A 26,344-nucleotide genomic window follows, 5' to 3' on the forward strand; every position below is an offset into this window, starting at 1 on the left:
GATTAAATTAGCATAGAATTCCCACTTAAAAAATTACAAGTACTATATTAGTGTTCTTATAAATGACTATTACATGCAAATATCTAAATAGTTGTGACTTTTAATAAATGTGCCATAAAACACGCACATGCATAAAACAAAGCAGGAAAAAATATTTTTACAAGCAGAAAGTGAAGAGATCTAACCAAGAACAACTGCCTAAAAATGCAGTGTTGCTAAATAAAACATCAGTTCCATTATGATACGGATACTAATCTGGAAACCAAGGACAACGAAAAGAGGAAAGCCATTTGTACGCATCTCAGTCTTTTCTTTCCGGTATTGCGTGACTGCCAGTAAATTAGTAAAGATGGCTGGGAAACCTTTTCAGCGAGCTTTCTTCTGCTTCACTGCTTTAGCCTAGAGAACAACAGCTGCCACTTTTGCAATGTGGAATCACATAATATAGCTCGTCAAACTATTATGCATTGAATGAAGTAGGTCTTTATATTTTTCTATAATTTCTGATGGCTATTTAGTGCAACTTGGTAATGTACATTTAAAAAAAGTGCATATGCATTTACTATATCTGCTCATTGGACACCACAACTGAACCACTTCGCATAAGCAACTTTACATTTTTTGCCACTAGTCCTCAGGAAGAGTCTTTAGGCCTGAAACATTGACTGACTTCTGTTTTTTTCCACAGATTCTGTCTGACCTGCTGAGTATTTCCAGCTTTTAACTGTTTCTGCTAAGACATTTTTTGAAATAAATATAACTGCTAATAAATAAAAATAGTCTGGTCTGATTACTTTTAATGCTCAAATAATAAATTTCTTGTAACAAATTACTCCTGGAGACAATAAAACATTTAAAATATATAAATGTTTTTCCCCCAAGGTAAATTTTAAAAGCCTATTTTAATGCATCTACACGGTTTAAATTTGAAAGGCACTTAAAAAGGCAGACTTGTAATATTGTCAGGTTGACTGCTATTTTTCTCTGATCTCAGTACATAGTGGTTAATTGAGCAGGTCCTGTTCTCATGGTGACAGAGTTCAAAATTGTAGCTGTAAAATCATACAGCCTCCAGGCTTGAAAAGTCTAGTTTCTTGATGGAACAGGGTGGACAGAAGCTGACCATTTCCAGTAGTTGAGGGGGGTCAAGAACGAGGGGCCACAGATACATGATTAAATTATGAGATTGAGAGGGCACAAGAAACTAATTTGTAGAGCTGTGTGAGGCTTTGGAATTCACTTGTGCGTGTTAGTGGTTGAGGTAGAAACGATGTCAAGATTAGATTAGATGTGGGAAAAGGGGTTGAAGGGATTTGGGAAGAGGATGGGCAAATGTGATTAGATCTATCTGCTCCTGTGGAGGGTAAACGGCGACATGGACTGGTTGGGCCGAATGGTCGGTTTCCTGAATGGCTTTTACTAGAGAGACTTGGCTACATGATGCTTACTGACTAACCGCTACAATGGCTAGTTACTCATACAGCATAGATAATGTTGCAAGATTCGAGCAGCTTTAAACCTTCTTGGGCATACTTTTCATCATCTTGTAGAGGGAGAAATCTCCAGAGACAGGGTTAAGCAGAATAAGGTAGAATGTTTAACTGTTAGCTCCAAAATAGTACAGCAATTGAATATGGCAAACTTACAAAAAAAAGCATCCGTAAACAGATTTTAAATTGTAATACTTCTATGCAAGTACTGTACTATACAAACATTATACTGCTGCACAATCAAAACCACCAAAAATAGATTATCTGGTCATTCATTCGTCTGTAGTTTGTGGGACCTTGTTATATGCAAATGCTTACTGTGTTTGTCAACATAACAATGACTGCACTTCAAAAATAATCCACTGGCTGTAAAGTGCTTTGGAGTGTCCTAAGGATGTGATGAGGCACGGTACAAATGCTCGTTCTTTCTTCCCTCTGGGTTCAAACAAATGCTAAAATCACAATTCCTCTGTATTGTTTCCCACCTTATAGTTGAGCCTACTGCCAGCAAAAGCAGATATTGACGACGAGGTCCAACACCACCTTCAGTGCACCAGCGCAGCCTTCGGAACAGAGTGTTTGAAGACCAGGACCTCAAATCTAGCAGCAAGCTTATGGTCTGCAGGGCAGCAGTGTTACCCGCCCTCCTATATGGATCAGAGATGTGGACTATATACAGCAGACACCTCAAAAGGCTGGAGAAATACCACCAGTGCTGCCTCTGCAAGATCCTGCAAATCCATTGGCAAGATAAGACACACCAATGTCAGTGTTCTCGTGCAGGCCAACATTCCCAGCAACGACGTATTGACCATGCTCAATCAGCTCCGTTGGGCGGGCCACATCGTCCGCATACCTGACACGAGACTCCCAAAGCAAGCGTCCTATGCGGAGCTTCGACACGACAAACAAGCTCCAGGTGGGCAGAGGAAACGCTTCAAGAACATCCTCAAAGCCTCCTTGATAAAGTGCAACATCCCCACCTCCACCTGTGAATCCCTGGCCCACGACTGCCCAAAGTGGAGGAAGAGCATCCAGGAGGGCGCCAAGCACCTTGACTCCCATTGCCAAGCACAAGCAGAAACCAAGCGTAGACAGCGGAAGGAGCGTGCGGCAACCCAGGCTCCCCACCCACCCTTTCCTTCAACCGCTGTCTGCCTCACCTGTGACACAGACTGTAAGTGCCGCATTGGACTCCTCAGTCACCTGAGAACTGACATTTAGAGTGGAAGCAAGTCATCCTCGACTCCGAGGGACTGCCTATGATGATGATAACAAGCCAGTTAATTTTTTTTATTGTTATAGAGCTGCAGTTCACACAAAGCTGCTTGGGGTTGAAAATGAGGGTTGTCATCTGTCTGTTTTAAGCTACTGACCTTATTTTTGAAAATGGATTTTCTATATTAATTAATTAATCACTACATTGTTGCAGACTCTAAGCTTTCCTTGCCTAAAAGCCCTTGCATGTGGAGTTGATTTATAGAAGGTAACTTTATGCCCGCTACTTTTTTCAGCCTGCTTTGCCTCTGGACTGTATAACAGTTATTTACAGCCAGATATGATTGCTTTTTGAGAAAAGGACTTTCTAGCATTCTGGATATCTTGTACTTCAAGTTTTTTTTTGGTGTGACTATTCTGCAACTCTTTATTAAAAGGTAAGTTGACCAAAAACTGATGTGGGATAGGATACAGGCAGTACAATTTTGAATGAGCTGAAATTTACACTGTGGAGGAATGGAGACCAATCAGGAGAGCATTGGAATATACGAGCCTATAACTGACAGAAGCACCGATGAGGATTTCATCGGCAGGGTTACAGGCTGGTGATGTTACAAAGCTGCAAATAAGTGGTCTTAGTGATGCAGAGGATATGGGGTGGGAAGCTCAGCATGGGTCGAATAAAACGGCAAGACTGCCAACAGTCTGAAACAATAGCCAGGAAAGGAGATGGAATTGGTGGTGATGGTATGGGATTTATGGCAGGGGCCAAAAACAATAGCATTAGTCTTCCTAATGTTTAACTAGAGGAAATTGTGGCTTATCCAAGATTGAATACTGGACAAGGAATCTTGACAACTCAGTAGGGGGGGTCGAGAGAGGTGGTAGAAAGGTTGAGCTGCATATCAATAGGAGTGTTATAAAAAAAATTTGGCACCAAGCCATATAGGGAATTGTTCAGGTGGGTAAGAACATAAGAAATAGGAGCAGGAGTAGGCCATTTGGTCCCTCGAGCCTGCTTCACCATTCAATAAGATCATGGCTGATCTGATTCTGGCCTCAACTCCACTTCCCCGCCCGTCCCCCATAACCCTTGACTCCCTTATCATTTAAAAATCTGTCTATCTCCACCTTAAATATATTCAAAGATCCAGCCTCCACAGCTGGGGTAAAGAACTCCAAAGATTCACAACCCTCAGAGAAGAAATTCCTCCTCATTTCCGTTTTAAATGGGCGACCCCTTATTCTGAAACTGCGCCCCCAGTTCCAGATTCCCCCACAAGGGGAAACATCCTCTCTGCATCTACCCTGTCACAACCCCTCAGAATCTTACATGTTTCAATAAGATCACCTCTCATTCTTCTAAACTCCAATGAGTATAGGCCCATCCTGCTCAACCTTTATTCATATGGCAACCCCTTCATCACAGGAATCAACCTCGTGAACCTTCTCTGAACTGCCTACAAAGCAAGTATATCCTTCCTCAAATAAGGAGACCAAAACTGTATGCAGTACTCCAGGTGTGGTCTCACCAACGCCCTGTACAGTTGGAACAGGACTTCCCTGCTTTTATACTCCATTACCCCTTGCAATAAAAGCCAACATTCCATTTGCCTTCCTGATTACTTGAGAAGCAGTTTGAAGCACTAGGCTGGAGCAGTGGGCTAATCAAAAAAAAGCCTGACTTCATGGGACAGTCAGAGGAGCAGAGCAGTTTGGGGTTTGGAGCGCAAGGCTGGAGCTGTGGGCAAATCAAAAAAAGCCAACCACTGCAGCAGCAGAATCAACAAGAGTGACAAAACCAAAGAAGGTGACAAAATTAGACGTCATCAGATTGCAGGAAGATGATTGGTGGCGTCTCGGAACGTGGAGGAGCCCACTGGAGAGGTTGGGACACAGGAGCGGGGGAGGTCGGGGGGGGGGGAAACGATGTCCGGGGGTCGGAAGCGGAGATGACAGACGAGGCACAGAGGAGGAGAGAGGTGGGATCCCAGAGGTGAAGCAGAGTGGACAAGACCAAGGGAAGGCGCAGCATGGGCCAATAGCGAGGCTGTGATATCATGATGCTCACATTGCATACTATGAATTCCATGAATTCCATGTAGAGAAAAGTCCTGTGGGAAGGAAGGAAGGATGTATGCATTGGCACATGCGGCAGAGCCTGGTATCCAGTCATCTTGCACCCCCTAGCCACTGGGCCAAGACCTTGCTCCGTGTGGCGGCTGGTGTGCAACAAATTCACGCACAGGCATCTTCCACCGTTTAAAATGAATTCAGTCACCTGAGTACTCATTTTTAGTGCGGAAGCAAGTCATTCTTGACCCCGAGGGACTGCCTATGATGATGACTTGCTGTACCTGCATGCTAACTTTTTGAGTTCCATATATAAGAACCAAGATCCCTCTGTGCTGCAGCATTTTGTAATCTCTCCCCATTTAAATAGTAATTTGCTTTTTTATTTTTTCTCACATTTTCCCACATTATACTCCATCTGCCAAATTTTTGCACACTCACTGAGCCAATCTATATCTCTTTGTAGATTCTTTGCATCATCCTCACAACTTGTTTTCCCACCTATCGTTGTATCATCAGCAAATCTGGCTATGTTATACTTGGTCCCTTCATATACTCGGTCCCTTCATCTAAGTCATTAATATAAATTGTAAACAGTTGAGTCCCCAGCACTGATCCCCATGGCATCCCACTAGTTACAGTTTGCCAACCTGAACATGACCCATTTATCCCAACTCTCTGTTTTCTGTTGTTAGCCAATCCTCTATCCACACTAATATATTACCCCCAACCCCGTGAACTCTTATCTTGTGCAGTAACCTTTTATGTGGCACCTTATCCAATGCTTTCTGGAAATCCAAACACACATCTACCGGTTTCCCTTTATCCACCCTGCTCATTACATCCTCATTACAGATAACCAAAAGCTTGGTCGAAGAGGTAGGTTTAAAGGAGCATCTTAAAGGAGGACGAGAAATGGCGAGCCGGAGAGATTTAGGGAGGGAATTCCAGAGCTTCAAACCTAGGCAGCTGAAGGCACGACCGCCACTGGTGGAGCAATTAAAATCGTGGATGTTCAAAAGGCCAGAATAGGTAGAGCGCAGAGCTCCAGCAGGATTATATGGCTGGAAGAGACTACAGCGATAAAGAGAGGCGAGGCCATGGAAGGATTTGAAAACAAGGATGCGAACGTTAAAATCCGAGGTATTGCCTAACCAGAGACAATGTAGGTCAGCAAGCACAGGGGAGATCGGTGAGCAGGACTTGCTGCAAGTTGGCACAGAGACGGCAGAGTTTAGGATGACCTCAAGTTTATGGAGGGTAGAACTAGGGAAGCCTGCTGGCAGTGCATTTGAATAGTCAAGTCTAGAGGTGATAAAGGCATCTCCCCCTTTTCCCTAAATAAAAAAGGTTTAACTAACAAATCTAGACCCCCCCTGAATGTCAAGGGACATACAGGGAAGGATAAAGAAAAAAGGGAAGCTTATGACAGATACCAAGGACTCAATACTACAGATAGTCTGGAGAAGTATAGAAAGTGCATGGGTGAAATTAAAAAGGAAATTAGGAAAGCAAAGAGGATGAAAACATTTTGGCAAGTAAAATCAAGGAAACCCAAAGATGTTTTAGAAATACATTAAGAGCAAGAGTATAACTAAAGAAAGAGTTATTAAAGGTAATGTGTGTATGGAGGCGGAAGACATGGGTATGGTTCTTCATGAATACTTTGCGTCTGTTTTCACAAAAGAGAGGGGTGATGCAGACACTGCAATCAGGGAGGAGGAGTGTGAAATATTAAATGAAATAAACAGAGAGGAAGTAATAACGGGGTTATAGCAGCTTTGAAAGTGGATAAATCCCCAGGCTCAGATGAAATGTATCCCAGGCTGTTAAGAGAATCAAAAAAGGAAAAAAAGGAAAAGGCTCCGACCATCATTTTCTAATCCTCTCTGGCTACAGGTGTGGTGCCGGAGGACTGGTAATGTGGTACCTTTATTTAAAAAGGGAGAAAGGGATAGACCGAGTAATTGCAGGCCAGTCAACCTAACCACGGTAGTAGGAAAATTATTGCAAAAATTTATGAGGGACAGAATATATCTTCATTTAGCAAGACACTGATTAATCAAGGGCAGTCAGCATGGATTTGTTAAGGGAAGGTCGTGTCTGACTAACATGACTGAATTTTTTGAGGAGGTAACTAGGAGGGTCGATGAGGGTGGTGCGTGTGATGGAGTGTATATGGATTTTAGCAAAACTTCTGATAAGGTCCCACATGGCAGATTGGTCACGAAAGTAAAAGCCCATGGGATCCAGGGCAAAGTGGCAAGTTGGATCCAAAATTGGCTCAGAGGCAGAAAGCAAAGGGTAATGGTTGATGGGTGTTTTTGTAACCGGAAGCTTGTTTCCAGTGGGGTTCCGGAGGGCTCAGAACTAGGTCTCTTGCTTTTTGTGATATATAATCAATGATTTAGGCTTGAATGTAGGGGTTATGATTAAGAAGTTTGCAGATGAAACAAAAATAAGCTGTGTGGTTGATAATGAAGAAGAAAGTTGTAGATTGCAGGAAGATATCAATGAACCAATGGATCAGTGCTGGGACCCCAACTACTTACAATCTATATTAACGTAGCCAAGTTTGCTGACGATACAAAGATGGAGGAAAAGCAATGTGTGAGGAGGACACAAAAAAATCTGCAAAAGGACATAGACAGGCTAAGTGAGTGGGCAAAAATTTGACAGATGGAGTATAATGTTGGAAAGTGTGAGGTCATGCACTACTCCTGCTCTTATTTCTTATGTTCTTATGAACCGGGCAGAACAGTGGCAAATGGCATTCAATCCGGAGAAGTGTGAGGTAATGCATTTGGGGAGGGCTAACAAGGAAAGGGAATGCACACGAAATGGTAGGACACTAAGTGTAGAGGAATAAAGGGACATTTGAGTGAATGTCCACAGATCCCTGAAGGCAGCAGGCCAGGTAGATAAGAAGGCATACAGAATACTTGTATTCTATGCCTCAGCTAATAAAGACCAGTGCAGGGAGGTTATGCTTGAACTGTGTAAAACACTAGTTAGGCCACAGATAGAGTTGTGTGTGCAGTTCTGGTCACCACATTACAGGAAAGATGTGATTGCACTGGAGAGGGTACAGAGGAGATTTACGAAGATGTTGCCTGGACTGGAACATTTTAGCTATGAGGAAAGATTGAGCAGGCTGGAGTTGTTTTCTTTGGAACAGAGGAGGCTGAGGGGAGACCTTATTGAGGTGTATAAAATTATGAGGGGCCGAGATAGAGTGGATAGGACGGACCTATTTCCCTTAGCAGAGGGGTCTCAATAACCAGGGGACATAGATTTAAAGTAATTGGTCGGAGGTTTAGATGGGATTTAAGGGGAAATGCATTGAGGCATTTGTGGGTCATCAGCAGTAGCAGAATTATAGTCCACCACAATCTGTAAACTCATGGCCCGGCATATGCTGCACTCTATCATTACCATCAAGCCTGGTTTAATGAGGAATGTCGAAGAGCATGCCAAAAGCAGCACCGGACGTACCAAAAAAATGCGGTGCCAAAATGGTGAAGCAGCAACACAGGACTACATGCATGCTAAGCAGCTGAAGCAGCATGCTATAGAAAGGGCTAAGCAATCATACAACCAATGGATCAGATCAAAGTTCTGCAGTCCTGCCACATTCGGTCACGAGTGGTGGTATACAATTAAACAACTAACAGGAGGAGCTCCATGAACATCCCCATCCTCAATGATGGTAGAGCCCAGCATGTAAATGCAAAAGACAAAGCTGAAGCGTTTGCAACCATCTTCAGCTGGAAGTACCGAGTAGATGATCCATCTTGGCCTCCTCCTGAAATCCCCACCATCACAGAAGCTAGTCTTCAGCCAAATAGATCCACTCCACATGATTGCAAGAAACAAGAACACTGGATAGAGCAACGGCTATGGGCCCCCGACAACATCCCGGCTGTCGTGCTGAAGATTTGTGCTCCAGAGCCAGCCCCGCCTCTAATCAAGCTGTTCCAGTACAGCTACAACACTGGCATCTACCCGAGAAAGCAGAAAATTGCAGAGATATGCCCTGTCCACAAAAAGCAGCACAAATCCAATCCGACCAATCATTAGCAAAGTGATGGAAGAGGTCATCAACTGTGCTGTCAAATGGCACTTACTCACCAATAACCTGCTCACTGATGCTCAGTTTGGGTTCTGACAGGACCATTTGGCTCCCGACCTCATTGCAGCCTTGATCCAAACATGGACAAAAGATCTGAATTCCAGAGGTGAGATGAGAGTGACTGCAATTGACATCAAGGCAGTATTTGACTTTGACCAAGCGCGGTATCAAGGAGCCCTAATAAAATTGCAGTCAATGGAAATCAGGGGGATACCTCTCCACTGGCTGGAGTCATACCTAGCACAAAGGATAACGGTAGCATAGTGGTTGTGTTACAGGACTAGTAATCCGTGAGATGAGAGTTCAAATCCCACCATGGGGGAATTTAAATTCAGTTACTTAAATAAAATCTGATAAAAATACAAAAAGAATTAAATAAATAAATAAGCTAGTATCAGGAATGGGAATGTTGTGGTTGTTAGAGGCCATCATCTCAGCTCCAGGACATCACTGCAGGAGTTCCTCAAGGTAGCATCCTCGACCCAACCATTTTCAACTGCTCCATCAATGACCTTCTCTCCATCATAAGGTCAGAAGTGGGGATGTTCGCTGATGATTGCAGTGCTCAGTTTCATTCGCAATTCCTCAGATAATGAAGCAGTCCATGCCCACATGCAACAAGACGTGGACAATATTCAGGCTTGGGCTGTAAGTGGCAAGTAACATTTGCGCCACACAAGTGCTAGGCAATGACCATTTCCAACAAGAAAGAGTCGAACCCCGTCCTCTTGACATTCAACGGTATAACCATCGTCAAATTTCCTACCATCAACATCTTGGGGGTCACCATTAATTGAACTAGCCACATAAATACTGTGGCTGCAAGAGCAGATCAGAGGCTGGATATTCTGCAACCAGTGGCTCACCTCCCGACTCCCCAAAGCAGTTCCACCATCTACAAGGCACAAGTCAGGAGTGTGGTGGAATACTCTCCATTTGCCTGGATGAGTGCAGCTCCAACAACATCAAGAAGCTCGACACCATCCAGGAAAAAACAGCCCATCCACCACTTTAAACATTCACTCCCTCCACCACTGTGGCTGCAGTGCACATCATCTACAAGATACACTGCAGCAACTTGCCAATGCTTCTCCGACAGCACCTCCCAAACCCGCAACCTCTACCACCTGGAAGAACGTGGGAAGACCACCACCTGCATGCTCCCCTCCAAGTAACACACCATCCTGACTTGGAAATATATCACTGTTCCTTCAGTGAATCAAAATCTTGGAACTCCCTCCCCAACAGCACTGTTCCAGTGCCTTCAGCACACTGACTGCAGAGGTTCAAGAAGGTGGCTTACCACCACCTTTTCAAGAGCAATTAGGGATGGGCATTAAATGCTGGCAATGAAAAAAAATGTAATTGTAATTTAGTCCGTTTCCCACCATTCTTAGACTTGTATTTATCCCAAGTACAGACACATTTTTTCAAATGATTTCTGTTGCTGCAGAATATTAAGTTTTAGTAATAGGAAATACTTATCCTGCTCCTGCTGCAATACTGGTCTACTAATTAGGAGTTTCTTGTCTTTCTCAAACACTGCGGTTTGGCAACAAATCAAGCAGTCAACAATTCTTTTTTGCTCTGGCAATCAGAAATAATCTGAAAGGGGCCTATGTCGTCCACTTAAGAAATGGAGGAAGTGAGTGCATAAACAATTATGTTTATATAATTTTACAATGATGTTCTCGATCAGGCCAACATCCCCACCATCGAAGCACTGACCACACTCGACCAGCTTCGTTGGGCAGGCCGCATCGTCCGCATGCCCGACACAAGACTCCCAAAGCAAGCGTTCTACTCAAAACTCCTACAGGGCAAGCGATCCCAGGTGGGCAAAGGGAACGTTTCAAGGACACCCTCAAAGCCTCCTTGATAAAGTGCAACATCCCCACCAACACAAAGGAATCCTTGGCCAAAGACTGCCCCAAGTGGAGGAAGAGCATCTGGGAGGGCGCCGAGCACCTCTAATCTAGTCGCCGAGAGCAATCAGAAAACAAGCGCAGGCAGCAGAATGAGCGTGCAGCAAACCAGATTCCCCACCCACTCTTTCCTTCAATGACTGTCTGTCCCACCTGTGACAGAGACTGTAATTCCCGTATTGGATTGTACAGTCACCTGAGAACTCACTTTTAGAGTGGAAGCAAGTCTTCCTCGATTTCGAGAGACTGCCTATGATGATGATGATAATGGTGACCGTTTTCGGATGCACATAATAAAGAGTTACCAATAGGGACATCATCATCCATCAGTGACAAATTGTGTGCAAGCCATTGTAATCTTTTTAATAAATCTGTTTCTCCAAAGGGAGTAAACAGAGATGGCTGTATGTGGACACTCAAAGCATCATTGAGAAAAGATGGAAACATGGGTGTTACAATTTGTCTCAGTACTGTTGGGTTAGGGAGAAGGGAGAGAAGGGAAAAAAAGTTAGCTCTGCTCTCTATCGATGTACCATGACTCTGATGAGTGGGCGCTGGGGAAAGGGGCTGGGGTCGGGAAAATGGCAGTGCCTGGCTGGAGAGGGGGCAGTGCGATGCTAGGGGAAGAGCAGTGCGACGCATTTCACATTAACAATTGGTGTGTATTTCCATATTAAATATTATCTCTGTGCTTGTCGAAATGAAAAATAAACTGTTTAAAAATTATTTACATGCTCCATAAATCCATCTAAATTATGAATAATAAAATTACTTAAATATGGGCCGCGTCAAGTTTTAGATGTGTCCATAGCACAAAAAAATAATTGTTTCTTGTGAAATTTGAGCCAGAAACACCAACGCTGGCGTCACTGTCTCGAAGCTAGGGGATTTGAGTATAGGAGCAGGGAGATCTTACTGCAGTTGTGCAGGGCCTTGGTGAGGCCTCACCTGGAATATTGTGTACAGTTTTGGTCTCCTAATCTGAGGAAGGACGTTCTTGCTATTGAGGGAGTGCAGCGAAGGTTCATCAGACTGATTCCCGGGATGGCAGGACTGACATATGAGAAACTGGATCGACTGGGCCTGTATTCACTGGAGTTTAGATGAATGAGAGGGGATCTCACAGAAACATAAAATACTGACAGGACTGGACAGGTTAGATGCAGGAAGAATGTTCCCGATGTTGGGGAAGTCCAGAACCAGGGGACACAGTCCAACGATAAGGGGTAAGCCTTTTAGGACCGAGATGAGGAGAAACTGCTTCACTCAGAGAGTTGTTAACCTGTGGAATTCTCTGCTGCAGAGAGTTGTTGATACCAGTTCGTTGGATATATTCAAGAGGAAGTTAGATATGGCCCTTCCGGCTAAAGGGATCAAGGGGTATGGAAAGAAAGCAAGGAAGGGGTACTGAGGTGATGATCAGCCATGATCTTATTGAATGGTGGTGAAGGGCCGAATGGCCTACTCCTGCACCTATTTTCTATGTATCTATGTTTTCTATGAAGCAAATCTCTCTCAAAATTCTTTCCACAATCAAGGTCTTCTGTCACCAACTCCGATCACTCCGTTTCTGCATACTGAACTCACACCATGTCCTGCACCGCTGCTGTTAAGTCCACAAGTGCCCCATCAATTTGGAACAGGGATTCTATATATATTATATATTTCACCTTGGAAACAATGTGTTAAATACTGAAAACCATACAGCCATGTCTGGGGATTAAGACTGAGAGGAAGTCTGGAGCCCAGTGGTTGTGGCAGACCTTAATTGACCATCAATGAGCAGACTATTGGTGATAAAGTATCAATTGATGACATTACTGAAGACTTCTTCAATCACTTTACAGATGACTGGGAGGAGGCTAACAGGATTGTAATTGGAAGGTTAGATATGTGCTGCTTTTTGCAGATAGGACATACCTGCGCACTCATCTATACTGTTGGGTAGATGCCAGATTCACTTGAACAGCTTGCCTATAGAAGCGGCTAGTTCTGATACACAGTTCTTTGGCATTACCGACATGATGCTGTCAAAGTCCACAGCCTTTGTGTCCAGTGCACTCAATGGTTTCTTAATAGTTGTATCACTTAAAGTAAACTGAATCGACTTGACTTGATATCTATGATGGTAGGAAGCCAAGTCGGATCATCCACTCGGCACTTGTAGCAGTTGCAAACACTTCCATCTTGTTTCTTGCTTGGGTCCAACATGATTGAGGATGTGGATGTTCATAAAACATCGTCCTCCTGTTAGTATTTTAAAAGCTTTGGAATCACTGGGCATTGTTGGCAAGGCCAGCAGAAATTGCCGATCCCTGTTGCCCTGAGATACAACTGTGTGGCTTGCTACATCTCTGGAGGGCAGGCAAGAGTCAACCACGTTGGTGGGAGGCTGGATTCACCTACAGGCCAGACCAGATAAGGACAGCAGGATTCCTTCCCTAAAGGACATTAGTGAACCAGTTGTGTTTTTACAACAATCCAACAAGCTTCATGATCACTTCCATTGATACCAACTGTTTTTCTTCGAAAAAAAAATCAAGGCTTTTTTAAAACTGAATTCACATTTTCAAACTGCCATGGTGAGATGTGACCTCACTTACTGCATTATTAGTCCATGCCTTTGGATGACTAGTCCAGTAACATAACCATTACATTACCGTAATCTCAGTCACTCACCTCACCCTTAAACCTCCATACATTTCCTCCTGCTCCCCCAAGAGCAGGTGACAAAAGTCAGAGCTCCTTCAACTTATTTTCCAATTCCCCTGCCCTCTCCTACTCGGCATTCTTACCTATTTCACGCAGAGGCATTATTTACTTTCAAAATTCCACTTTTAAAATATGAAATCAAATTAGAGTGAGTAAATAAACTACCTGCTTGCATCTATATATAAGCAATTAGCATTGATCTGTTTTAGCTGTCAACAAAACACAGGTGAGATGATAAATTGGCTTCAAATTTAAAATTAAAAAAAAAATTTAACCTTTAATTAAGAATTGCATATGTTTATCTCACTGTTTTGCAGCCCTCTCTCTGACCCCCATACATCTGTCTCTCACAAAAACACATACACAGGTATAACCAATAATTAACAATGGCTTTAAAAATAAAACTGTGAACAATACATAGGTGAGATAATTAGTTGTAAACTGAAGTATTAACATGTAAACTCTTCCAACTCCTCCAGAAATTTTCACCCATATACTTTAAATATATAAATTTTATCTCAAGTTTTTGAAATTAATCTTGTTTTTCAAAATTCTTTAAGTAAAGCTACTGAGTAGAAAGCACTTGAAACAAAGAAAAATATCCCATCAGTGCAGCTAGCTAAACGGTACTGATGCATCCTGAGAAAATAGGCACATTAATCATGCTCCGACTGCACAATCCAAATTCAGTAACAATATCAAGTTCAAGACCAAGCATTTGGGAGAGGCTGAGGCCTTCAAGTAAAATATATACTGAAGACATTAAAAGTACAAGAGACACATTTAATTGTGACAAATGTAATTTTTTTTTTTTAAAAAGTGTTATCCTTATTTGAACACCAGAGATCTCAGAAACAGAGAAAAGAATGGCAAATAAAAAAAATGTAGAAAGCATTTTGATCAATTTGTGGGAACCCAGCGACCAGACTGCACAATCACAGGCTTGTGTACTCTTATTATAAAATAGCAGCTATTGTGTGTCACACAGCATGACATCTGTAACACTGCGAAGGCCCACCGCACAACTTGCAGGTACCTGATGAGTATTCAATAAAACACAAACGCCACATACGTAATTTAATATACAACAGATCATAGATGTATTTGTATGATTTTCTGGTAACTCAAGAGTTGGAATACCCTCCCTTTTAAGGGGTAAAATAATAATAAAAAGCACTTAATTAGAATTGAGACACTAAATGAATACATTGAAAAAATTTTGTTGAAAAAATTTGTAATGCTGAATTTCATACTCTATTTTCAAATGCAAAATCTAATTTCATCTCTACCTCATCTACCCCAACACGGACTTTTTTTTTTAAAACACTGAAACCTTCCTAAGAATTTTTTTTTAGTGCTGTATTAAGAGGGTGCATACTATTAGGCATCTTCTCTTGAATCCTTTAAACTCATTTAGACACCACCCAACCAATTACAGAACAAAATCTGAAATTTTCTTGAATAGTGAAAAGACATTATGTATTGTATCTTGCGACACCAAAAGGCCAAGCAGGAAAAAGTACTGGGAAAATGCCCAGTATAAGAAATTTAATCTCAATAATGCTGATAATAAAAATTAGTAATATATTGAAGTGTGTGTTCTCACGTTTATCATATAGCACTTATAATTGACACAGTAAACACAATGTAACATGATCAATTCATTACAATGGATTCAGAACAGATGTAATGTAATGACCCCAAACAAAGAAATAGCAACTCAATCGAATGAGACATAACATAGCCTATTAAAAACTTCTTAAATAAATAAGTCTCTTACAAAGTGGCTTACTAAAAACAAAGTTTATAGGAAAATACATCTTTAACATAGGCCAAATAAATTTGTCAATGCAGTTACTTACACATTGAAAATGTGAAGCAAAACATAATAATTGACACAAAACTGTACTCCAAACATTCCTTTGTGTGCCATTTTAGGTTATTGCAGTTACAGAATTATCTTTCTAGCACTTTAATATAATAGAATACCTATGAAAAACATATCTATAAACTCCTGGTTCTAGACTCCCCAGCCAGGGGAAACATCCTCCCTGCATCTACCATGTCAAGCTCTGTAAGAGTGTTTTATGTTTCAGTGAAATCACCTCTCATTCTTCTAAAATCTAGAAAATATAGGCCCAGTCTACATCCAGGTTTAAAACGGGTAGACACTTATATCAGCCAAAAGGGATTACCATTATCCATTTGCATTAACGTCAATTTCAAAGTTGCCAGTTACAGCATCTTGTGCTCTGTTTTATTTCTGGCGGAAACAGAAGATAAGATGTAGTGATGAACGTAATAGAAAATTCTCCTTAGCTGATGCCAATTGATAATAGGAAAAGCAATGAGAAACTGCAAAACAAACTCAGATTGAAAGTACTGTCATATCGCTAATCTGTTATGTCATGACTATTCTAACCCATACCCAGTGACAATTCAATGAGCTCTCCTATTACAATACTCCATGGTTCCAGAAAATACTTATTACAATTGACAATAATATATCCATTACAAGTCAATACAAAAAGGCTGTAATTTCATAAAATCATAATACTGCTATAGTAGATTAATAAATGTTATCTTGATAACTGCTACTGAACAACCATCATACTTCTTCCTACATGGTTTCCAAAAAATAATTGTAACAAAAACAAGAAAGAAATATGTATTGGTTTTGAAGTAATCGATTACCAATAGTAACCAAAGTACAGCTGCAAAATATTTAAGTGTGGCACCGTATAAGCTATACAGTATATTGTGTATTTCAGACAAATTGCAATTGCACAAACTTGAAAATACAAATTCAGGACTGATGTTGGGAAGCACTTCACACAAAGAATGATCGATAGATGAAATTCTCTTTCAGGTTGGGTAATGAAGGCAAAAACTCTAGAACCTTTCAAGAGGTAGTAGGACAGTGATTGTGAAATGCTAGATTTCTATGGAAGGAGGAACTACTCCCTCTACAGTTATCTTTGCAATTCTAGGTAGGCATTATGATAGCAGTCTTACAGGCAGTAATTGTATTCTGTACCTATCAGCCTCAGAATGGCAGGTAAAGTCAGTATCTTACAATTTCACAGTAATGCATTTTGGGAACTCCAGCATTTCTATATTACCATGTGCCTGCTTTTAATCGTGGATTTATCCTAAAATATGAGCTCCTGATAACATCAATACCATGCTTTTGACAGAAGCAGGAAATAAATGGCGCCCAACAGGCTTCAAGTTTGCTGTAATGAGGTCGGTCCTCAGCATTTTAACCACCGCAACAAAACTCAACCACATCAAATTACACGATGTCACTCTTGGACAACTTTTTCTAATGCAATATGCCTAACCCAAAACATACTGTAGGAAATTGTCTGTCCGAGATGTAAAATGATCTTCAGTTTTACAGAAAACTGAAATGTACCTTCATGTTGGATGCCTCTGTCTCTAGTTGTGTCAGATGGTTTGAGTTGTCCTCCAATTCCTGTCGCAGATTTGAATTCTCCATTTTAAGTGCCTCTACCTGCTTCAGGAGCTGATCATATGAAGCTGATGATGCAGCCATCCTGAACTAGACACGGACCTGTTTAAAAAATACAGATATATTAGCTACACTTCTATCCTTGGAACATGGCTTGTTACAAAACTGACAATGAGTTTACAGTGTGCCTATTAAAAACTGCACATTTCAGCTTGCAAGATTGTAAATTATTCACATTTGCCATATTATGATCGCGGATGTAACTTTTGGTTTAGTTTCTTCCTGTTGGTTCCCTTTGAATTGTAGTTTAGCCTTTGATTTCCAATATTTAAATAACACCCAACATAATTGCACTGACGGCAAGATTCGAAAGTCTTAAATACACTGTTACTTTTACAAAGATAATTATGCGGCTCAATATTTGCAGAATTCTGCCTCTCCATGAGCAGTATGCATCTTATTGTATTGCCTCTGTGAACCCATAGAAAATTAAGAAACCAAGAAACAAGAAATGGCAATTTTGGCCCATCAAACCCATCCTTACCACAGAACATGTGCAATCTACCTTATGATGGATTTTTCCCTTTTGATTTAATCCCTTCTGGAAAATTCTACAAAATTTCTATTTGATTCCCAAAGATAATCAAGTAAAATTGCAGAATATCAATGAATCCACATCTTCAGTATTCAACCATGGCCAGATGCCCTCCATGGACAAATTCCACCAATCAGTGCCAGAAGCACATAAATCATTTTGTTCTGTGGAATATTTTATCATCTCAGGCTACAGAATCCAAGCCCAACAATATATTTGGTATGGTACATTTCACATCCATCTGAATAGTTCAACACCTTGTCTAAAAGATAGCACCTCAGACAATGCAACTAACATTATGGGCTAAGTCCTGCAGCAACCTTCTGATTCAGAGAAGCATAAGTGAAGCACAACTGAGCCAAGTTAATACTAAAATTAAAAGGTTCAGGTGTAGTGAATTCTCCAAGTAATCTCTCTTACAGGAAATCCACTTTTATTATAATTTACAGGAGAGAGTGAAATCAATCCAAATCTTAAAAAAACAAACTTAGGTGAGTAACACCCAGAATTTTTATTTTTATTTTGCTCCTCTCCTCTAAGCACTGAAACCAGAAACTCTTCTCTACCTCCTCCAAGCGGCCATTCTTCATAGAAATATACACAGAAGTTACAACACGGAAAGAGGCCATCCAACGTAACCAGTCTGTGTTGATGTTTACTCTCCATGACAGCAAATACTCCCAATGAGATTTATCCTGTTCCCAAATCGTTTTGATACCTTTTCCTTCTTCCACCTATCCAATCTGATCTTGAATGTTGAGACAGTCTCTGCCTCAACCACTAACCTTGGAAATTAATTCCACAGTCTTACAACTTCCTGTGTACAACAACCTGTATTTATTTGGCACTTGTAAGAATAAAATGTCCGAAGGCACTTCACAGGAGCATTATAAAACAAAATTTGACACGGAGTCATATTAGGCCAGATGACCAAAAAGCTTGGTCAAAGAGGTCGGTTTTAAGGAGATTCTTAAAGGAGGAAAGAGAGGAAGAGATGCGGAAAGATTCATATTGCCCCACAATCTGCATTGTTCGAATGAAAAAAAACTTCAAGTCTATCATCATATTTGCATGCCGCATACCAGATAGTATCCCAGTGAATCTGCATTGTACCCCCTCTAAAGCCTCTATATCCTTCCTACAGTGTGGAGCCCAATACTGTATACATCATTACCTTGGTTTTATATTCAATACCTCTTCTGATGAAACCATTTTTTGAGACGATAACAGCATCAGGAGACACATCAACAAGAGGGAATGGCAGAGGCAGCAGAAGAAAGGACAGGTGTTCAGGAATCCCTATCGTGCTGGCTATCATGTTGGGGAAGCTTTTTTTTTTTAAATGCCTTATCAACCTGATGTTCTGCCTTCAAAGTCCTGTGAATCTATATCCCCAAATCTCCCTGCTCTTCCACAGCATCATAACTACTTGTTTTCAGAGTATAATTACTGTTATTTTTTTTAACCAAAATATATGGCCTCATTTATTCATATTCAATTCCATTTGCTATTTTATAGCACATTTCCCTAATCTTTTCAATATTCTTTTGCCCTTTCCTTTGGCTTTCTAAAAAAATAACTATACCTCATATTTTGGTATAATTCACAAATGTCTACACCATTCCCTCTTGACCTATATATCTAAATGGTTGATAAGCACAGTGAACAAAAGGACCCCAAATATAAAATGATTAAGACACCACTACACCACTTCCAATCATTCTTTTAAAAAAAAAATGATCTTTAAACTTCTCTCTCTTCCAACCAATTTTTTCTCTAGTTTTCTATCCTACCCCTAATTCTACACTCCATCTTCTCCAGTAACCTTCCATTGGTACTGTATCAAATTCTTTCCTAAATTCCATGTACACTACATCCATGGATTTCCCCATCATGATAGCCAGCATGATAGGGATTCCTGAACATCTGCCCTTTCTTCTGCTGCCTCTGCCATTCTCTCTTGTTGATGTGTCTCCCGATGCTGTTACCGCCTCAAAAAATGTTAAGTTTTTCAAACACAATCATCCTTTTTAAAATCTGTCTTCTCTTCATCCATAATTAAAGATTCTGAAATTTTCCCCAACAAAGATGTTCACGTACATGACCTTCAATTATCTCGGTTTCTTGTTTTAAAACTGGGTACTAAATTGGCCACTCTGCACTCTTCCGGCACAGTCACACCCAATAGAATCCTGAAATGTAGGTCTCAATTTTAACCCTCTCCATCCCACCGGGGAAGGAAAGAGTCACTGAAAGGACTGAAATCCTAAAAAAAAGATCCCGCCTCCAAGCCGGCCCATTCCTGGCTGCCATAATATTTCGGTTGGTAATCCAGGGCCTGGGTGAGGACCCACTAAATGCAGATGGGCCTACTTAAGATTCTAGTCATTGCCCATTAATGTCAATAATGTCATCAGTGCTGTGACAATGTTACAGTCCACACTGGGGGAAGGTCCTGCGCTATCTGCAGCCCAGCAGGGGCAACACAACGGGTAGGGTCGACTGACCAGAAGAGGCCCAGGTAAATTTTAAAATTTTGCCTCTCTTGGAACTCCCTATAGGCCAGGAGGAGCTAGAGTGCCCCCATACTCTCAAGGAGTCCTTGGACCTCCCCACGATCTTCGGTGAATCCCCAGCCCCAACATCCCCACAATTTTTGGGGAATCCCCAGGCCCGGCATTCAGCCAATCTTCATTGAAAGGGGTAGGGGAATGTGGGATACAAGGAACTAGTCGGAGATGGCCATCTCTACGATAGAGACCATGGCAGTAGAGAAACATAGGAGACAGCAAGGCTGGGGGAGAGGGGGTCATAAATATGGGTGAATAAAGGGAGAAAATTAGGAGGGTCATCAGTCACTGTGCAGAGGCTGAGGGAGGATATCCCGATAAGAATCTCGGGATAAGGCTTGGCACTTGGGGAGGTAGAGGAAAAGGATTTTAAGAGAGACGTGAAAGAGATGGAACAACGTGAGGTGCAGAAAGTAAAGTAGGGAGAGAGGTGTGATTTAGTGACAAATGCCACACTGTTATCACAGCTGTTTGCGTGAGGCAGGTGTTGGAAAGTATAGCCAAGTGAGGAGGCTTCAGTATGAAAGAGTATGTCGCCACCCGTGAGCATAGTTTCAGTTAAAGCCAGTATAATCATTCACACAAGGCCGTGGACAGCGAGGGCCTTGTTCATGAGTGAACGAACATTCTGAAAGGCAATGCAGAGAGGAGCGATGTTTGTTGACCACTACTCGAGTCCAAGCCCCCGGTGGGCATATTGGGTGGAAGGACAATGAGAGAAGAAGATGGGGCAGTTGAGGTTGCTGCTTTTAAGGAGGCAACAAGTGCCTTGATGGGCACTTTGGAGAATGCCAACAAAGGCACACAGGGTAGCTGTGGGAATTTCCAAGAGGGAATTCAAGCAGAATAGGGAGGCAGCTGAGTAGTGACGGGTTTAGGGTGGTTGAAAGTTTATGAGTGGATAATTCAACGGAGGCAAGATTGAGTGACAGGAAGAGAAGTCAGGAGAGAAGTGTCCAAGAGAGAAAACAAGAGATAGAAGCAAAGGGCTCAGGTCTGCAGTGGCAGCCAAAATGTACATGCAGACAGATAGAGGGAATTTGGGTTATGTAGTTAAGAGAATAGACATGTCCTGGTTGTAAACAGAGAAACTTCCCCCATGCTCCAGTTGCCTTATATAGAATGAACATTGGAACAGGAGTATGCCATTTAGCCCCTCGAGCCTTTTCCGCCATTCAATGAGATCATGGCTGATCTGCGACCTAACTCCATATATCCATCTATGACCCATATCCCTTAATAACTTTGGCAAACAAAAATTTATCAACCTCAGATTTAAAATTAACAATTGATCTAGCATCAACTGTCATTTGCGGAAGAGAGTTCCAAACTTCTACCACCCTGTGTGTGTAGAAGTGTTTCCTAATTTCACTCCTGAAAGGTCTGGCTCTAATTTTTAGTCTATACCTCCCTAGTCCTAGACAGGATCAAAAAATTGTTACACTTGGTACACGGTACCTTAATGTTACAACAAATGTTACAATTACCAATTAGCCAACTATCATCCCAGAATGAAACATTAAACTGCGGCCTTGGATAAGGAAGATCCCATGGCTCTATTCAAAGAGCAGGGAGTCCTTCGTGTCTTGGCCAGCATTCATAAAAACAGATTAATTGGTCCATTATCTCATTGCTGTTTGTGAGATCTTACTGTGTTGAAAATGGTAGTCACTTTTGCCTACACAACAGTTACTGCATGTCATAGCAATTCATTGTATTTGAAACACTTTTGAGGTTTCTAAAATATGGTAACGGGCCATGGAGCCGATTTGTATGTCAGTTGATTGTCATGTTAATTCCGAGTAAGCAACTTTATTACTTCCTCTATGAACAATCAGCAACAACCTTAAAGTTTTGCCATATGACTGCATTCCTTAAAGTCCACTTAAAATCCAGGATGTCATTGATTGCATACATGTGATCCCATGTGCTCCTACACATAATAGTGGAATATTCATAAACTAAAAAGATTATACCATTGTGCAAGAAGTCTATGACTATCTGCATAGAATCACACAGGTAAATGCCTGCTTCCCCACAGCAGCTGTGATGCTTTCATTTTAAGGCAATCCACTATTGCTCCCTTATTTGATCCACAAAGAGAAGTGCAAGGATGGCTTCTAAGAGAGCCTGACTACTCTCTCCAACCATAGCTCATAACCATAGCTACAGCAGCGCCATTCAGATGCCAAACACCACAAGCATGGGAAAACAAAGATTCTAATACCTTGATCACTCAAAAGGCATATTATGGCCAAAGCCTGACCGAAGTGTCATGAATTATTGCTGTTTACTGCACGATCCATAATTTTGCTTTTTTTTTGAGGAATCGGTGTGAACATGGACATGCCACAGCAGGAGGGCACTGAACATCGCCATGAGTGCAACATTCAGGACCCTGAAGAGCCAATGATCCAGCTGAGCAAGCACCTTTGCCAGATGCAAGAGCTATTTGATAGTCTCTCAGATAACTTCTTATAATTACCCCATCCACCCTTAGCACACAGTCTTCCCTCCACCTTGCCATGTCCGAAAAATCCCCATCAACTACATTTGTACAGCAACTTTCTTAACCACCAGCTATATTAATCCTCTCAACTGCATAAATATGGCCCTGAACCATACCAATGAAACACTCTGCGCTTGTTCTAACTACTGCATCACAATATTTTCTTATCCAATTGCTGTTTCTCTAATTCGACTGCTTGCTACCATTGCACCTCGCCTCTCTAACAGAAAAATGTGCTGCTTCTCAGTTTTATCCCAATAGCTGGAACCTGTGAAGAGATTGACAGCTGTGACCATGTGAGACATATTGGAATGAGGTTGCACGCGACCATTATAGGGATGAGACTGAGATAGTCCAGCTGCAGCCTGCTTATTTTTCAGTACATGAGGTCATCAGAGGGGACTGGTGAAATAATGCAGATAGACTCCCAACAGAAGAATCACCATCATGTCGGTTTGCAACCCAGCAGACTAAATGGCAGCAACAACTTTATTGAAATCTCTATCAATGGTTCTCTCCCTTTGATTACCAAAGCTATCCAATGAAGAATCAACATTAAAGCTCACATCTTGCATGGCAGAAATCTGAGCATTTTTGAGATATGCTAAGACTGGCATTGGGGCCCCCATCATGGGAGGACTCCATCCCTAATGGCTCTGGAGTTGCCACATACTCCATGGTGCATTGCAGTGTTTCTATCCTCTGCATTAATGCACCACCTATACAGGTTGTGGGATCCATCATGTGATGAAAGCTGGTAGGTATAATCCCCAATGACATGAACAATCTTTCATGCTCAGATCACATGGTTCTTTTAAAATCTGGACCCGACTAATCAGGATCCTTGTCCCCATTAGCTGTGCATGGTTGTGATCTCACCTTCTGGCCATCTGCTTCTTACTCCCCTTGTATCACTTTCACTTGCTCCTGCACCCTTGTGCTGCCTCACCTAGTGTACTCTCTCCCCTCAGATCAACTTTCTAAATCACCTAGGGTAGATACCAGGGTGCAATTGAGTGATACGATGTGTTGTGAAGTCCATGACTGCGCCCAATTGTTGGCCTCCAGTTTAGCTTCTTCTGCTATACCTATAGAAGAGAAGATAAAGCATTACAAATGCATCCTCATTAAAAATTGGAGGCATAGAGTATTCACCTACAGTATTGGCATGGATTTGCTGTTCCAACATATGCTTTGATAATACTGAGTGCATGACTCACATAAGGGAAACCAAAGGCAGGATAAGTATACTACAAGCCCTTAGTTCGGACCAGGCTGCCTTTTTCCCCATCCTTTGCTTCAGTTTCAAAGTTCTGTTCATGTATTTGAAGGGCCTGTTTCACAAAAGTTGAAAAGATATGTAAGCTTGCTGGTCCTCTCCTGTTCTTGTCTTCTTCATGTCTTCAGCAAAACCAGTGGCATACACGGAGTAGTTGATATTGCTGTCATCATATGCACTTATACCTATGTATCAGGGTAATATCCATGGGTGTTTGGAAAACTCAAACCTGTATCATGGTGGTGTTGCACCCAGATATTGTTGGAAGTTCCTGCTGAAGGAAGTGGTGCTGGGAAACAGAGGCGGTGTTAAGTGTGGATAGGAGGTAACTGTTCACACTGCACATAGTGCTGCACTGTATTATTACGAGGTCATAGAGCAGTCCCCTACCTTGTAATTCTGGTTAAGGTTACTGAATATTTTCAACACCGAATCCCATGGCACGTTCTAGCATTGACATGATCAGCAAATCACATTTCAGCTGATCTTACAGCCATCAGGATAGAACAGGATGTCCCCTTTCTGCTGTACTTGCAAGATTTCTATATTCTCCTTAAACCAAGGCACCCTGCTACTGTCACCACAACTGCTAACCAACATTTTCCTTCTTGCTCCAGAACCATAGCTAACAAATGCCCCTTTTAGAAGCTGCAGGCCTTGATGATTTGAAGCAGCACATAAAATCCCCGCCCCACCCCCACCGTAATGAACAGCACCATATAGCACCATATAGGGCCTATATTCTCTGGAGTTTAGAAGAATGAGAGGTAATCTCATTGAAACATACAAGATTCTGAGGGGGATTAATAGGGTATATGCTGTTTTCCCTGGTTGGAGAGTCCAGAATTAGGGGGCAGAGTCTCAGGATAAGGGGTTGGTCATTTAAGATTGAAATGAGGAGGAACTTCTTCACTGAGGGTTGTGAATCTTTGGAATTCTCAACCCGAAAGTGCTGTGGATGTTCAGTCATTGAATATATTCAAGGCTGAGATAGATACATTTTTGGACACTAGGGGAAATCGAGGAATATGGGGATCAAGGGATATGGGGATCGGGCAGAAAAGTGGAGTTGAGGTCAAAGATCAGCCTTGATCTTATTGAATTGCAGAGCAAGCTCGAAGAGCCATATGGCCTACACTTGCTCCTAATACATATGTCCTAGGAGTTATGAATCATGCTTGACACTTAACATGTAAATTAGCTGAACTAAAAAATATAATCTAGTTCAGCAACATTCAAGTCAGATGTGTACAAACCACACATTGCCTGACTTAAAATTGGGGTGCTGGGCTGACATTAAAATTCATCTCTATATAAATTTGTCTTCCTTTCTTTCTACTAAGAGAATTCTGAGTACCTCGCCTTCAGATGCATTTCGGAGGGCTCAAAGAGAAGTGAGAAGAATAGATCCGAATACTTACAGAACTGAACGCCCTGAAATAAGATATGATCCAGGTTTTAAAATGCTAAGAGAAATGCATATTCCAGATCAAGCAGTAATTATATCTGGACTGTTAGTCATGTCTTTTGAGATTAATAAGAATCAAGCAGGATAATATTATAATGGTACCTTCCCCTCCCCACCCTATAATAATGGATGTGTAGAAATCAATTCCTAGCTAAAATAGTCATGTCAATTAGCATGCTTGAAAAACTGGATGATTTTCTGGTTCCTCTTTCCAGAAGAGGTGATGCACAGCTTGTCATTAAAGAAAGAAACTACAGGCTTGAACATAATTGGCTAGTACCAATGAGCCACTGACACTAACTAATGCAGAAGACAGGTCTGGAACTGCAGAATGCCATCTGTTCAACCACAAGGGGCTAGAATTTCCAAACAATCCGCTAGCACCCCATTGCCGCCCAAAATACTGCTAAGATTTGCAAAATGATTGCAGCCGAAAAATTCCCCCCAAAAAAGAAAAAAATCTGCCCACCGAAAAAAAATGGGCATTGCACCCCAATTCTTAGCGGAAAAAAGGAATCTTGGGCCGATTGGGTGGTTCTTAAAGAAAATGGGCGATGATTAATAAATTTACTAAAAATTTACACCAAGGCTGCGGGTTGGGCCGAGGAGAAGAAAAACACAAAAAATATTTTTTCAAAAAACAAAATTTAAAAAAAATCATAAAAACATTCTCAGGACACTTTTCACTTAAATCACAAGAAGAGAATTTTAAAATAATTAGTAAAAAACCAATTACTTACCTTTTTCTTGTAGGGCTACTTACCTGCCGCCCAGCTCCACTGATTCTCGTGGGTGGTTTTTTTCCAAACTTACCTACGGGTCACCGCTGAGCCAAATATCGCACCATGGCAGTCTATGGACGATGCATGCTGGTGGTCTGCTCCCCAGCGGTACTTCG

General features: G+C 41.6%; 1 protein-coding gene across 10 annotated transcripts in view; it reads right to left on the minus strand.

The window, feature by feature from the left end:
• apc (APC regulator of WNT signaling pathway) overlaps nt 1–26,344 on the minus strand; it is a 388,865-nt gene that overhangs the window by 233,704 nt on the left and 128,817 nt on the right. For 4 of the 10 annotated variants that reach the window (XM_070883858.1, XM_070883810.1, XM_070883868.1 and 1 more), the window contains 2 exons: nt 23,579–23,787; nt 16,969–17,127 (listed from right to left, as the gene is read on the minus strand). The exons of 1 other annotated variant lie outside the window; for it this stretch is intronic. In XM_070883858.1, the coding sequence (XP_070739959.1) occupies nt 16,969–17,109 (141 nt within the window). In that variant the 5' untranslated portion in view covers nt 17,110–17,127; nt 23,579–23,787. Of the gene's footprint in view, nt 1–16,968; nt 17,128–23,578; nt 23,788–26,344 lie in introns of those variants that run through there. 5 more of the 10 variants (XM_070883847.1, XM_070883839.1, XM_070883829.1 and 2 more) reach the window with 4 other exon arrangements.

The sequence above is a fragment of the Pristiophorus japonicus genome, chromosome 1 (assembly GCF_044704955.1).
Source record: "Pristiophorus japonicus isolate sPriJap1 chromosome 1, sPriJap1.hap1, whole genome shotgun sequence".
NCBI classification, from domain to species: Eukaryota; Metazoa; Chordata; class Chondrichthyes; family Pristiophoridae; genus Pristiophorus; species Pristiophorus japonicus.